Source organism: Coffea arabica, chromosome 9e (genome assembly GCF_036785885.1).
Source record: "Coffea arabica cultivar ET-39 chromosome 9e, Coffea Arabica ET-39 HiFi, whole genome shotgun sequence".
NCBI classification, from domain to species: domain Eukaryota; kingdom Viridiplantae; phylum Streptophyta; class Magnoliopsida; order Gentianales; family Rubiaceae; genus Coffea; species Coffea arabica.
Window position 1 is genome coordinate 35,871,861 of NC_092327.1, and position 16,574 is coordinate 35,888,434.

Sequence of the window (16,574 nt, forward strand, 5' to 3'; positions counted from 1 at the left end):
AAATTTCATATTTTAGTCGACTCTATAACAGAAGGTAAGTCTTGTCATTTTGATATTTTAGTCCAAATTATGAGGGGTCAAATATAGTTATTGAAATTATATGAGAGTATAGGTGGATAAGAGCTAAATCATTGGGGAGAAAAGTGTAATTTATCCTTAATGATAAAAAAAAGAAGTAAATACAACCAACTGAAGACATTTGGAATAATATTGGTTAATTTTAAAGATAACTACTATTTAATAAATTTAATTAATGTTATCTAATACTACTTATTAGTTAGTTTAGTTCAAATATTTAAATTTCTATATTTTAAGTAGAAAATATTTTATTAAACTAACTTAAAAAATAATCATTGAATTGCATGTAATTGTAAAAATTTTAAATTGTTTTCTATGAAAAAATTTATAAGTATTTTATTCTAAATTTTGAATTATTTGTAATTGTCATGCATAATGTGGGACATAAAGCTAATTAATACTAACATCATTAGATGGAAATGGTGAAATTTAGGCTCTGTTTGGATTAGCTGTTTTTTGGGATATTTTTGAAATATTTTGCTGTAATAATGTATATGAAAAACTTTTACTGTAGATGTTTTTAGTGGTATTTTTGGGATATATTTTAGGATATTTTTAAATTCAATAGTAGAATGAGCCAGAAATGGCTATATATACTAATCAACGCGTTTGAAAAAGGGACAGCAAATTGGAAATAAGGGGCTATATAATTGTCATGATCAACCACAAGTGCACTCTTCAAATTTCAATGGACATAACTATAGGAACATAAACAACAAGTGTAAAATAACAACAAAATTAAACCCCATATGACTAGGCTGTCATTTGGCTTTCTGTGATTGATGAGGCAACATCAATGGCATAGCCCAGTGGCCATGTTGGTCCAGCCAACCAATCCTGGTATGTTATCTGATGCAGCAATTTAATCTCTTGCCAAGGATCTAGACCTGTGAATTGCAGCATCTTTCCTGAATCCTGATTAATCTGAAGGATAAACGTACGAACAACAGATTGAGATGCTTAAATGACGTACCCAATCCATCTACCAGTATAGTATACAGGTACACTAGATCCATGCAAATATAAGGAAGGTTAGGATCCTCCAATCGGTATTTGGATTTTGCATCTCGCATTTTTGTCCTGCAAGCCCGATCAGCTTCGTTCGCATAATCTGTTGCACGAATTACAGCTGCGTCTGCATTGCGATCGATAAGACCAAGCTGTTGATAGAAATTACTGAGGTCAGCATTAATGCCGAGGGAAGAAAAGATGCATCAGTAATGATAATGCATGCCCAATGCATACCTGAACGGACTTGTAAAAGAATTCTGGTGATATGTACAGCTAATCTTGATCAGGCACCCCTCCATCTCTCTCTTTCTCTCCACATCTGCATTTCTGTATTTTATTGAGTCCCAGAGCCTGGCTGACTAATTCCTTGCATCTAGTTATGCTTGAACCGGATGGAGAAGCAGTTACACAATGATGGAGCCAAAGGGAGCCGGGGGCAGAGGGGGGCCATGGACCCCCTAAGTTTTGAAAATTTTAATTCATAATATGTAAATATATATATAAGTCAAAGTTGACCCCCTAATTTTTTACAATTTTAGTTTATATTATGAGAGTATATAGATATATATATATATATGTGTGTGTGTGTGTGTGTGTGTGAATTAGCCACCTTTTGATTTAATTTTTTCTTCAAAAAAAAGTTATTTATTTTTTATTGTACTAATTATTTAACATTCAAAAAATTAAACATATAATTTGATGATCCATAATAAATTGACCCAATTTGATGTATTATAATAAAAGATTCAATTCATAATTATCAATGGGCTAAAATAAAATTAATTACTTTATTGGTCCATATACAAATATACACCTTAGCCTAATTGATAAAAAATTTGAAATTAGTGATCTATTCTCTTATTGACTCATATACAAATATACAAATAATTACTTGAAGGCTTGATGAAGACAAGAAATTGAGTGATATATCCTGTTATTGGCAGATTGATTATATTTGTTCTCACTCTTTCTATATCAACTACAACTATAGAAAGTACATTTTCAATTGTGAATATAATCAAAACAAAACTCCAAAACAAGATAAAAGATAATTTCTTGAATGACTGTCTAACAATGTACATAAAAAAAGGAAGTTGTTCGAAAATTTAGCAGCGATTCAATTAGAGATGAATTTAGTTCTATGAAAGAACGTAAAACTCCATTTACTCTTAATAAAAGAGGATGAAATTTCAAGGTATATTAACATAACGTTTATCTTTTTTTTAATTGAAAATAGTTATATTTATATTACATAGTTATATTTTTGTATTTGCACAGGTGACATATTGGAGCATCTTCTCATAATGTGCAACTTAAGTGGTTTGTGATGTTATAAGATATTTAATCAAATGTTATTTCTTATCTTAATTTTAGTTATGACTATGCTACATATTTATGAAATAGACATACCTTTATAATTAAAATTAAAATTTTATATTTTAAGATGTCATATATTTAAATAAACACAAATTAGTTTGAACATAACGTATTAAGATAATTTTGTTCGAAAAAATTTTGGCCCTCCCAAGAAAAAAATCCTGGCTCCGTCACTACAGTTACATAATATTTTTCTTCTCCATATCTGTAAGTTCCTGGGCGAATTAAGAGCGAATGAGGTATGTTCAATGAGATTATGAGACAAAAACCCATTGGCTGACATGCTTTACACTTCAATTAGTGCAGACAAACAGATAAATATGAAACTAATGTTCCATATGTTCATTATAGTTTGCTAGTCAGCATGGGAGCTAATATGGTTTTCCTATTGACCTGATGATGCACAAAAAGGCATATCTACACAAAGAAAGGAGGAAACACAGAAAAATACCGTAGTGCTCACTACAAACTAGAATTCAGGGCTCAAGTATTCCTAACCATGAAAGCCTTCTAAAACACATGGATTGCTAGTGTTATTGAAGAGCTTGAGAATTTCGGCTCGAACCGAGAGTATGCCATACTTCTCACAACTGTCAATGTGTTGAAATATCACGAAAAGCATTCAATATTTACAACGGGAAGAAGAAAACTGGAAAAACATCATGAAACATAAGAGGGATACACCTGCAAAATAGGAGGTCAGTTTCACCAAAATAGACTCAGAGGAGAATGGGAGTTGAAACAATTATATGGTCGATGAGGGGAAGACATGTCGCAAAATGCAGATCATGCTTTATCACCTTTTGGTGTAGTGATGATATCTTCTTCCATTTAGATATTTCTCCAGTACATCTACATTGTCTCCCACTGATGTTCTTGGTGCATTTAAGGCATTTGTGTTTGACATAGCATAAACCATCTGGACAGCCTCTTCTCCAAGATCAATCACTCCAACTGAACTTGAACAGTTCTTGCCCAAACTTCCTAACAGATAATTTGTGGTAATCTGCACAAAAAAATGGGATATAATATGAAAACCGGAGACTGGAGTAAGCCTCTGAATGTTGATTGATTAATCTATTGTGTTCTAATACGTATCCCTATCTACAAGACATTACATATGATTAGAATAGCTTCTAGTATCACCGACTGAACCTCCACAAGCCACAACTCCCAGAGGATGCACTTTAAAATCCCATAACCTCTTATATCATTTGAATTTTAACTCGTGTAGAGAACTGGATGATGCAAAGTGTTTCCGTTATTGATCCGTTTTCCTTCATTTGTTTTATTCTATATATATTGATCATATGGCCATGTATGTTACAATGAATTTTTTGAAGTTATTCCTTCATGAATTTTTAATTTACTTGAAGAAAACCAATATTTGGCTAATGAAAGGGCAAGTGATCCCTCTTTAGGCAGATGTAGCACAGTGGTGTTTTCATGTTTTGCAGCTGCATATTTTTCACCAAAGCATTCCAAAAACCACAGGCTAACAATATCCGCTTAGTTGAATCTTCTCAGGTTGAATTGCCAAAAACAATTTTCTGGAATTAAGTCAAATTGTTGCCTCCCCACATTAAAAACTTGTCAGGGATTCCTCTAATAGGCAAATTTTGAGATTAATGAGCATATTGGTACTTCAACAACATCAAGGAGAACAAAGACATAAGCTCATTGCAGCACAGAAAAAATACAGTGGCTGCAAGAAAACTAAAGCAGAAGAATGATTTAGTAACAACTCAGATGAGATTCTAAAATGATAAAGCAGTCTTCCATATAGTTCACGGCTCAGGCAAAAACTATGTCAAATAAATGTAAACGATGAACATATAATTGATGCAAAAGTTCTGGATATATAGTCTTCAAACAACATACCCATTTGTAAACACTTTCTTGTGTTCTATCTACGATGGCAACATCATCAACTTCATAGTAAAAGCTACCTTCATTCTTGAGAAAACTTCTTATCTGCAGCAAGCAAAATGTTGGTGAAACAGCAGGCTAACATGTATGACAGGTCGTCAGCCTGTGCAATAATAATAATAAATATAGAACCTAGATACCACTAAAAGCAGTCAATAATCAATCCTAGGTACTGGAGCAGGGACTCTAGGTGTGCAATGAGTTACTTGATTCACCCTGTTCCCGAAGAGTTTGCTTAACCCGATATACCAGAATTAATTAATAGACAAAAATTACTAAATAGTAGACAGTGGCAAGTAGGGTCGTCTCCTCAGGGACTGGAGATATCTGTCTCTTTTTAAAGTCCAATTGATAAGGGGGGATTTCACCGGAATGAAACTAAAAATAATTAAACAATTTAATTAAAAATAAATAAATCACTAGCACAAGTAAAACAGGAATTAAATCAAGAATAAATAAATTCTAGCCAAGGATACAACTACTCAGGCACAGTCCAATCATCCGATCATTGATGCAAGAGAGGTTCACTTAATGTATTAATAGGCTAGTTATAGTCTGACGACCAATTTTCCTTAAATTATAGATGACCAAGGTACGACCATTAATCACCTCTAACCAGAAAAGTACTCCTAGGTACGACCGTAGGAATTAATTTTCCAATTGCATTAATAACTAGAAAAACCTAGCCCTAACCAATAACACGCTACGAGGGTTATTTAAATTAGATTGCACGTTCCCCTAATGTGTAAACACACCAGTTGCCACTAACATTAATCAATCAAACAATTACGGATTTAATTGACTAAATTGGCACGAGATTAATAAATCACATTGAACATCGGGCCCTTGACATCCAATTAATAAAATAATCCCATGAAAATTCAAGCAGATAACGTGCAAATATTAATAAATAGAGGAACACGTGAAAACTAATTAGATCTCACAGATTTTCGGGACTGCGCCGTCAAGTTGACCCTTGACTAGATGGAAGATTTAACCACGCCGCATAATTAAATCACCACACGAATTAATGGATTGCAAAGGCATAGCGTTTTCTATTAAGAAGCAAGGAATAAAAGGTGTTTTTCCCGTTGGAGAATTTTGTGGAACACCTGACGTGTGTCAGAGGCCAGTCAAAAGAAGGAAAAACTAAACTAAAGACTAGGCTAAGAAACTAAAACTAAAAGCTGGCCGTCCGTCTTCGTACGTTAGCTCCCTATTTAAAGCCAAAGGAAAGATATCCAGTGGTCCCCACCAATTGGCCACAAGCTGCCCCATTTCTTCTTAGTTTCCTTAGGCTTTGTACGTTGCTTTTCCTTTAAGAACCAAAGGACCAAAGCCCTTTTCCTTTCCTCCGTGGCCCCCACCGAAGTCAAAGGCCCAAGCCTTCAAGTTCTCTCTGCCAAAGTCTCCGGTTGTAATCCTCTTGGTCAACAAGAATAAAGGGATGGGAGTCCAGTTCTTTTCAGCACTGTGGCCCTGGCCTGTGACTCGCTTGAAGACTCAATTTTCTCCAGAAAATCCCTCATGTTTGGTAGTTTTCCGTTCTATCCCTGAAATAAAGGCCACAAACCAAATATAAGTAGATATCTGCAATTAACACAATATTTATCAGGGATGAAAGGGGAAATTAATAATAAAATTACTAACAAATTATACCCTATCAATTCCCCCCACACCTAAACCATGCTTGCCCTCAAGCATAAGAAAAGTGGACAGACCCCAAAAAGTTGACAGTGGTCATCACTCTAATCTACCACATTGCCAAGAGATTCAAGAGAAAATCATATATCGGACACTAGTAGTTAAAATCCGAGAAACATCCCCCCAGTTAGCCTCTACCGCAAACTCCTTCAATTTCCAAATTAACTAGTCTAAGGAAAAGGAATGACACACAGCATTTATCAGCTAATGGTCCAAATATTCACACAAGTCCCCATATGGAGTCCATAAACCAGCAAGCTTCCCTATTATGTATTCTCTCTTTTTTTTCCTTTTTTTTGTCTTTTTTTTTTTAAAGCACCTAATAATATTTGACACACGAAGACTTAGTCTCTAGCCGCCGGAACCTTTTGACGCGAACTCCAACATTTTTAGATGAAGGAGCCCGGTTACTCAGCTCCTACCGCTATGCAACCACGTACTCATATTAAGTACCACCTTTTGACGCGAGAATCGACACTTTTAGGTGCAGATTCCCGGTTACTCGGTAGTAGCCAATAGAGGAGTACAGTCAAGCTTATTCACAGCTAATCAAAGCAGAAACGCAAAATAACAGCACTAACAACTAAACACAGGGGCAGCTCGCCTCATTATTGCCAAACATGGAGAACTGGAGTCAATATTGGATCAGTTCACATTAAAATGCCAACAGTCATTCCCAATGCCTAGAAAAGTTAACAAAGAACTCGAAAGAGTCAAACAGTTCAAAATTCACCAAGGAGATATTCAGGACCCAACCACACTAACCCGATACATTTTGTATTTTAAAAACTTGGCAAAAGTAGACTTGGAGTCAATAAGTCCACATCTCAATTTTAGCATTCACATGAAAGGTAAGCACCAAGAAGAAAGAACGGAAAATAAGCAACTAGAAATGAAACTACGAAAAACTACTAAAACTAAAAACTCACTTTTTTTTTTGACTTTTTTTTTTCTTTTTTCTTTTTTGTAACATTAACCAACAAGATTGAAAGAGAATGAACGAAAGAAAATAAAACGAAAAAAAGCTAAAAACTAAAACCCAAAACTAAAAACTTAAGAAAACTAAAAACTTAAAAACACTAAAAACTACTAAAATGGAAAGCTGAAAATTGAAAACTACTAAAAACATGCACACTAGCATAACTTTAGATCCCCCCCACACCTATAGGACACATTGTCCTCAATATGACAAATAAGAACCAAAAGTGAAGCAAAAGTGAGAGGGGAATCAGCCAAACTTCCCTGAAATCGGGTCATAGCGGAGGGCGAGGTGGAAACGGAGGTGCATAGCCTGTATGCATCAGAAACTGCACCAAATTCTGTGCTATGCCGGCGACATTGGCGTCGACGTTGGTCATCCGGGCCTGCAAATCCTGAACCTGCTCCCGGAGTTGCTGTCATTCAGAAGTCCCACGGCGTGGAGGTGGTGCAGAAGATGACGGCCCAGCCGTGTCCTCGGCCGACTCATGAAAGGAAGAGGGTCCTGGTCGGGGCGTAGGGCGTGCACCCGGAGCTCGAGGTGGTCCCGGAGGGGTAAACTGGTAGGAACCATCGGGCAAGCGCTCGACGACTCCCATCCTCTCTAAGCAATCCGCATCCAAGAGCTCCATCTCGAATGCCAAATGTAAGTCATGGTCCTCCAGGTTAAGAACCCCTAGCTCGGTCGCCAAGTGAGTGATAAAGGACCCAAGGATCAGAGGCTTGTTCTTCTTGGTCAAAACCGTCTTGAACTGCGCCGCCAACCAACACCCCAAGTTGACCTTAATGTTATTCTTCATACTCCAGAGGAAGAAAAACTCGGGGCGGGAGAGTATACCGGAGCTGTCCTTGCGCCCTGAGTAGCTGTAGGCTAAGAATCGCTGCACATAGCGGGCACTAGTGTCCTTAAGAAAGGAACTCCTAGACCGGGAAGGATCGTAGCGCTCCCTATCGACGGACATGTCCTCCCATACATCATGGTAGCGGGAGAGGAATGGCTCTACGTAGTCACAGGCACTCTCACTATACTCCCTCGTCTCAGCATACTCTCGAGTAATGAGCCCAAATGCCAAATTAAATTCAGTAATCGAAAAATTAAATTCCCGACCCATCAGACGGAAGCGAATGACATTAGGCGTCGCAGCGGTGAACCTCGAGGGCAACTCAAACTCGAAGGTAGCATAAAACTCCCGAGTTAGCTCGACAAATGCGGGGCAGAAGATATTGAGATATGGGCGCCACCCGATGGCTGTAAACATCTGCTCTACCTCCTCTCGTATGCCTAGGCCCATCATGGCTAATTTGTCACTAGTCTTACAAGGTATGATACGCCGCTCACAGACTTTGGCATACCTCTGCTGATCCGCAGGTTTAGTGAAGGTCAGGTGCCCTCCAAAGTGAGCTGGGGTATCTACCTGAGCACCCCTACCCCTACCCAAACGGGTTCGGACATTAGAAGAGTACGGTAGGTTGGTAGGTGTATTCACAGGAATAGATGCCTGTGGAGGGGGCTGAGAACGAGAGGCTCTAGACCTAGAGGATGATTTTGGTCTCACCATGTCCCCCAACAGTAAGTTCAAGGCAACCGAAAATCTAACAGGTATAGAAAGCAGCAATAACAAAGCGAAAACCTCCCAGTAGTAACCCAGCCAATAGCAAACAAAAGGGTTCCAGCAAGTAATCAACAAGCAATTCAGAAATAACTCAACTAAAACCTCAAGAGAAACCCCAGCGAGTTATCCAGCAATTCAAGCAATATCCCCAAGCAACGTGATGTTCACAAAGTCATCTCCAAATCGAACAAATAATCAGAGCATTGTAACACATTTAAAATCTCAATAAACGGCTCCAGTTGGCCAAGAAAAATTGCTAACTCATATTCAGCAATAGGAGTGCAGCAAGGGGACAGTGACAACGCAATAAACACAGCTACTCAGACAGTCAAACCAATGTAGTATTGTAGCTCACCCAGATTTCCAACAAGTGGCTTTAGATGGCCAATTAAATGCACAATTGCACCCAACCCAAAAGAATTAGCAAGTCCAAGCAAAATAATCCAACCAGTACCACTGGTGGAAAATCACTAATTGAGAAAGTAAACTCTACTCGTCAACAATATCAACTATGGAACGACCCAGGCAGTACCAATGAGTATTAAGAAATTGGGCGGCAACGGCGAATTACCTCCACCGTAGATGGTAGCCAGACGAAATGAGACAGTGGTGGGTGCCAGGTGTGCCAGAATCGCGTGAGGAGTTTCGGCGGTGGCCGTGAGTGAGCAACGGCTGCTCGTTGGTGGCGGGTGAAGTGGGTGAAGCGGATGTGAGGCAGAGGTAGATCAGCAGCGGCGAGCGAAGACAGAGGTGCTGCTGGCGGCGCGAGGCAGGACGCCGACAGTGCGCGCGACAGTGGGGGCTTCAGCAGTCAATAAATATTGTGAGTAGAGGCTAACATGTAGAACCTGTAGAACCTGTAGAGGCTAACAGCAGGCTAACATGTAGAACCTGTAGCTAGAAAAATATTATGAGTAGAGGCAAAGTCTACCGCCTGCAAAATTTTATGATATGCATTTCCTTGTGCCCATGATGTTGCCTGCTAACATAAGCATCCAGTTAAAACAACTTAACAAGATCATGTTGAATTTGATTGACTCTCTAAATTTCATAAAATTGCTCACCCCAAATCTGACGACTGTACTATTGTGGTGATCTTTTGGAATCACACTCTTGGCTCTGTCTAGTAGGTGCAGAAAACAACCTGAGATCGCCTCTGGTCTGTTCTACTACAAGAAATTTGGTCATTAGTGACAATATTTCTCAGTGATGAAAAAAAATCGTCACAAAATGGGGTCCTTTAACCACAATACGGCAAGTTGTCACAATCGAGTCAAGGAAGCCAACACATCAGTGACGACCTTGCATTGTTGTCACAATTCGATTCCCGCCAGGAGTCATGAAGAGAGCGGGAACTGCAATAGTGACAACTTTCTAAAAGTCGTCAGTAATAATAGCACCTTTCTTTGACAACTTTGCTATTGTTGTCACTGATAACATTATATAGCTGTTAGTGACAACTAGTTTTATCACTGTTTGATTTTAAATATTTATTGTTTTTTGCAACTATTACTCTTAATTTTTTGTAATCATTATGTGTTCTCTAATGATTTTTAGTTGTTGTATACTTACGAGCCTCCTTATTAGTTTAATTTTCTTGTATATGTAATAACTTCATTAGAATAAAAAATAATTTAAAAATAAAAAATTCATTAGTGTAAATAAACTTGTGACTACTTAACTTAGAATGATTATTAGTTAATTTGATATGAATTTAAATAAGAGTTTTCAAATTGAATCGGTTATCGAAGCGGATAAATCATAAACTTCATAGTTAATTAACTAATACACTTTATGTATTAGTTGAATTGTGCATTTTTTTCTTATTTGAAGATAATGGATTAATAGTGAAGTTTTATAAATAGTAGTTATAATTGATATAAAGTTTTAGCACTTATAAGAACTAGTTAAATTTTATTAAAATGCTTTTCCATTTATATGAATTTAAAAAATTTTGCCACTCATACTAAAATTTTTAATCATACTAAAATTTTAAAATTGTGACACAAAAATAATGAATAAAAATGAAATCTATATTTCAAATACAATTATAAAAGACAAAATTGCACCAATTTTTCTTGTGTAAAAAGGGGGGGAATTATGATGTCCAAATCTAGTTAAAATTCAAGACAAAAACAAAGTGGCGCAATTTTAAAATTCAAGGCAAAAAAAGAGGCGCAAAATTGTCCAAGTCTCTTGTACTACGTAGATGCAAAATAATAACTTTTCTAAGTGTTGAACTCTCTCTCAGACATCTCCCCTCTCCAGTCTTTAAATCGAAGCCCGTTTTTTATCCTTCCCGTCAAAGTCTCTCTAATTTCAGCTTCAAAAGCAGCGATGGCACCAAAGGCGGAGAAGAAGCCGGCTGAGAAGAAGCTCGTGGCCGAGAAAGCCCCAGCAGCCGAGAAGGCTCCGGCAGAGAAGAAGCCAAAGGCCAGGAAGAAACTCCCGAAGGAAGGCGGAGCCACTGCCGGCGACAAAAAGAAGAAGAGAGTCAAGAGAGCAGCGAGACCTACAAGATCTACATCTTCAAGGTGCTGAAACAAGTCCATCCCGACATCGGGATCTCCAGCAATGCCATGGGTATCATGAACAGCTTCATCAACAATATTTTCGAGAAATTGGCTCAGGAGGCTTCCAGGCTCGCCAGGTACAATAAGAAGCCGACGATTACGTCGAGGGAGATTCAGACTACTATGAGACTTGTACTTCCCGGTGAATTGGCCAAGCACGCCGTCTCCGAAGGCACCAAGGTTGTTACCAAATTCACTAGCTCTTGAGGAAATTGAAGAGAAAACGGTTGATTTCTAGGGTTAGTTCTTTCGGTTGATTTTTAGGGAAAATTTTTTACCTAGTTATCGTGAATCCCCTAGATTAATTGTATCCTCTACTTCTTGGCCCACTTGGGAAGGACTTGCTACTTTCCAAAGATTTTTGGTACAAAATCAGCTACAGCTGGACTTGGTAGGGGGAGAATTGAATAATAATGACCAAATTAGATGAGGCAATTAGACAAGCTTTAGATGAGGCATAATAGCATACTCATTTACCTCAAAATATTTATTGCTCTGGCTGAATGATTTTTCCTCCAGAACTGCGCACTTCAATTTTCTCCAAGGTTGCAACACGAAACATTCGTTCTGTTTCCAAGAGGGTAATCACTTCTATTTCTTCTTCCCGTCTCTTTTGTGCTTTGCCCGAAGTGATAACTATGGGACTATTTTTGGTTAATTGAAGGGAATTTTTTCTTTTCATTTTTGATTGTAGTTTGGATTTACTTTTCTTCTTTGTTTGGTACAATGAATCTGTTCTACTTCTAGCATCTTAGCTCAATCTGTTTTTATGTAACTACATCTCATAGCATTCTTAATTATTGGTAAATGCTAAAGTAATGTTCTTTAATTGTTTGTGTTAGTAAAATAGAGTTCTTTCCTGCGTTCATATATGGTTCCTTGGTGTTTCTGGTGAAGTAATGACTTGTGGGAAAAGTTCCCTTTTCTAATCTGGGTATAGATTGTATATTCCAGGTGTTATGTGTACATCAAGTTGTCTCATACAATAACACTAAATACTCAAATTTGGATTGGAAGGCATTTTTTGTAAGGTTGATTCAGGAAATGAAAACTTAATGCTTCTTTTTTCTTTGTGGAAATAATTTGATGCATGGAGAATTACTTCAAGTTATGTTTATCGAACGCTTAGTCCTGACAATTGGCTTGTTCATTCTGAAGTTTTCTTCTTTCACTTCTAATATTCAGTGGCTCTTTGTTTACTTTTTCTTTACTATTGCATCACAGACTCACAGTTGTATGTCTTCCTATGTTATCTAGAATCTTTTAGAGATTTGCATCTGGCCCGCATTTTCCACTGTTGACGTTAAATGAAAGGAGAGTTTGCCATAGAAGATAAAGTAGTGAAGCTGTCGAGCTTGTGTAGTTTGCTCTGCTTCTGAGAAGTTTTGATGCCTATGTGCTCTGGACTAGTGATTGACGAGTTTCAGTCAGCTTTTTGTTGCACTGATTACAGTAGCCAGTTGAATGTCAAAAGGGAGATTTTAAAAAAAACTCAGATTTGGATACTTTTCTTAACATAACTAGTTGGACTAGTCTTTGTGTTTAAACCTGAATTATGTAATTGTCTTGCTATAAAAGTGTGTACTAAGCTTTCATGCTAGGATATAAGTTGAACTTAGTGATAAGTAGGGAATAAACACGGACATCATCTCAAAAGTTTGTAATATGATCTATGAACTCTGTTTGATTTGTGGGCTTTGGTTGCACGAGTTTTAGTTACACGGGCAATGTATTCATATGACTTTCCAGATTTTATTCTTATGAAATTTCAAAGTGGTTGTCACATGGGTGAAAACAAATTTTGCATAAAAGAATACCATAAATTGACTGGTCTGTATTCTTCTAATTAGATGTCATGGCTGATTACTGTGTAGGCGAATTGTCTATAGTTATAATATGTGGATATATTGTGGTGAAAGTTTGTATTATCTGAATGGATTATGACACTGTAAGTATTTATATGCAGTAGCATTTTTTTAATGGGTTGCAGTTCCATGATTGATTTTGTGCATTAATTTAATTTAGTTGTATGGTTTGACAGCTTTAATTTCATAAGGATGATAAAATTCTTGCTTTTGTTTTACTCAAGTGTTTTAGCATGGTGTGCTGAATACGTTTTTCAATCAAAGCTAAATTAGAGGTTCAAAGCAGTTGATTATCATGCTCTTTTCATTTCTATTGCACTTGTTTCTGAGCTTTATAATGTTATGGAACTTATCTGCTATACTTGCTATGTTACTCATTTCATTATGATTACTATACCGGTACTTGGATATGATTGTAATCATTCATACATAAATTTTTTGTCTTTACATTTGATTGTTATTACTTGATAATACATTTTCATTTTAGTAGTACTTGTACTCCGAGCATGTGTGTCCAGTCTTTGAAATTAGTGAGTTTTTGAAGCCAATCTGAAGCTTTCTTGAGTTCTAAAGTTTCAAGTGCTTTATCTCTTACTTTGCTCTTGTTCAGTCACTGTCTAGACGATACATAAAAGAAATGATTCAGCTTATTTTCTAAGTTCTCTTTCTTGTCTCAAGTTTTTATTTTCACCTACTAATAATTGAAGTACTTCACTGCAGATATGTTGCTTATTTTAGATTTTTGGAAGATCAGCAGCCAGAGTTGCTAATTGACTCAAGAACTGTAGAGAAAATCCTATACTCAAGAAATTTTTCGACGACACATTAAAGTCATCACTGATAAGTTTTATTGACAACTTGACTAAAGTTGATGCTCGTAATGCATGGCAATAAAACTTAATAAGGTAGATTTGTACTCCAGAGTTGCTAATTGATGCTCGTAATGCATGGCAAAACCTTTTTCTGATCATACTTTTAATAAGGTAGATTTGTAATAGTACAAATCAAGTGCAGTATGAATCATGGACATAATTTTCTGCCCAATTGACTTAATGAGGGCATTTATATAGATGGTTTAATTTTGGGTAGTAAGCTAATTTAAAATAACCTTTTACGGGTTGAAGAATGAACTTAATCAAGTTATTGTAGCACAGCAATTTGCAGCGAATCATTGTTTTATGTTATCCATGGCTAATTTTTATAAGTAACAATCCTTTGTCTTCAGTAGAACATATAGAATATAAATAAGTTATTGACATTACTAATACTTTAATAGCTAACGTTTGAGTTCATTTGGGATATTGTTCTTGTTATGACAATTCTTCACCTTCTTTATTCTTTTCCTTAATAATTTCCTACTCATTATTTGAGTTTGTGATAAGTAAATCTAAGATTTTTTTCCTTTTCAAAATGCTTGTTACTTACTATTGTTATACTACTTTATGCAGACAAATGCTACTATGTCAGATTTTGTGCAAAATTCACAGCTACTAAGTGGACTCAAGAAGGATGAAGATAAAGCTTCTTTTTTGGCTCGTGAAGTGTTTTGGAAGTTTTTATGACTTTTGAGGCTCGGATGCTTTTTGTAAACTTGATTGACTTTCATGAACAATTTGGGTTACACAGTACCACTTCTATTGTAGTATTTGTAGGATGACATTGAAGTTAAACATTATATTTTGGTCCTTTGTAGCATAATGGATGCTTTTAGCTATTAATTAGCAGGCCTTTTATGGTTCTTTTGATTTGATGAATTGTTGGATTCCTTTTTAGTATAATGGATGCTTTTAGATATTAATTAGCAGGCCTTATATGGTTCTAATTTGATGTATTGTTGGATTGGTTGCTTTTAGGACAATCGTTTGTATCAGGTTTCATAGTGACAATATATTGTTACTAATCAGATTTCTCCACTAACAACAAAAAGTTGTCACTAAATAGGATGTATAACAAAAAGGTATATAGTGATGATAAATGTTGTTAGTAAAGAGCCATTTTTAGTGACGACTCTAAAGAGTTGTGAGTAACCAATCAATACCAACGGCAACTATGAAAAGGATTTTACTGACGACACTACTACGAGCATCATTGATAAGGTGAAATGTCGTCACTATTTATGTATTTATTATTGACAAAAAATATTGTCACTAATGAATAACATTTACTGACGACATTTAATGTTATGACTGTGTACCTTTACCGACAGAGATTCACTGATGACTTTGTGACAACTAAAATGTTGTCAGTAAAACACGTTAGTGACGACTTTTACATTTTCTGTGATAATAATCAGTTGTCACTGATGACCAAATTTCTTGTAGTTTCTCAGATGCTTTCAGACCTGGCATTATCTGCAGTCCCAAAAACAAAGAAGAGTACAAATAGTCAAATTCTGCAAAATTGAAACTTGAGAAACGATTCGAAGGCCAAATAAAAGGAAGGGGGTTCTCCCTGACAGGTTTGCCTCGATGTTGACAGTATGATTGGATGAATATGAAATGGATTACCTGTATAAAATTCTCGAAGTTGTTGCCTATAGGAAGGAGATTCATGCATCGATCAAAGCAGAAGACATGGACTCTGGTCCAACGTTTGCCTGCATCAAAGATTATGGTGTACTTCCTAGGCTCTTGACTCTGCACCACATTGTCAAGCGAATTGCTGCCGGATAATGGGAACTTTTTGGCTTCAGAAAATGAATCAGCAAGTCGAAGGCAAATTGTGCTGGAGGTTATCAAGAGAGGGACCAAAATTCCTCGAAATCTTGATTTGGCAGGGTGAAATATCTGACGATGCCTAGTATTAATCAACATTTCTGACGCTGATCAACACAAGATGCATTCGAGACTAGCGTTGTAAATCTGGTTAAAGTTCTTTAAATGTGTTCAATATTCTTATGAATCAAAAAAGGCAGAAAGAAGAAGCAAGTTTTACAGATTTTCCGCTAGATAACGAGAGCAGGCAATCAAACTCCCGCTTCTAAGAACACTACTGTATACTGAACTTTCAATACCGATTTTCTATACTTTCTACAATCTCAGGTTGACGGGTTCTAAATCCAGGGTATACCAAGAAACTCTTGTTGATGTTTTATTTTCACATTTTCACATTACTGCTATTGAGATTCGACGTTCACAAGGCGCTTAACTTGTACTTAACCCAAATTCTTATCGGCATATCATCTATCACACTTGCCGTTATCACCAATCCACTGCTTCTTAGCTGTTACTACTGACTACTATTATAACAGCCAAAATTGTATATAGTGATAATTTTGCGGATGATTGATAGTGATGACCATGCATAAGACAAAACTGGACAAAACTTAATTATTAGCAATAGCAAGAAAATCACTGGAAGTGACCTTGGCCGTCTGCTACAGCTTCTACGAAAGTACCAAGAACTTCTCACGTACTACCTGAGCTTAAATTATTAATTTGGAATAT

At 36.6% G+C, this 16,574-nt stretch overlaps 1 protein-coding gene, 1 long non-coding RNA gene and 1 pseudogene across 2 annotated transcripts; 1 reads left to right on the plus strand and 2 right to left on the minus strand.

Annotated features, from left to right (window-relative positions):
• Positions 1-831: 831 nt before the first annotated feature.
• LOC140014703 (apyrase 1-like) lies at positions 832-7,500 on the minus strand. Its single transcript, XM_072065801.1, has 7 exons — positions 7,300-7,500; positions 4,348-4,440; positions 3,267-3,472; positions 3,100-3,150; positions 3,032-3,056; positions 1,065-1,238; positions 832-1,002 (listed from the first exon to the last, which is right to left on the minus strand). Exons 1-7 carry the CDS (start codon positions 7,498-7,500, stop codon positions 832-834), a joined length of 921 nt encoding a protein of 306 aa, XP_071921902.1.
• Positions 7,501-10,950: 3,450 nt separating this feature from the next.
• LOC113710745 (histone H2B-like) lies at positions 10,951-11,487 on the plus strand (annotated as a pseudogene).
• Positions 11,488-15,220: 3,733 nt separating this feature from the next.
• On the minus strand, positions 15,221-16,175 carry LOC140014531 (uncharacterized). The gene is made up of 2 exons (XR_011821299.1): positions 15,636-16,175; positions 15,221-15,479 (listed from the first exon to the last, which is right to left on the minus strand). It is a non-coding gene; the product is annotated as an uncharacterized lncRNA (long non-coding RNA).
• Between the last annotated feature and the right edge of the window lie 399 nt (positions 16,176-16,574).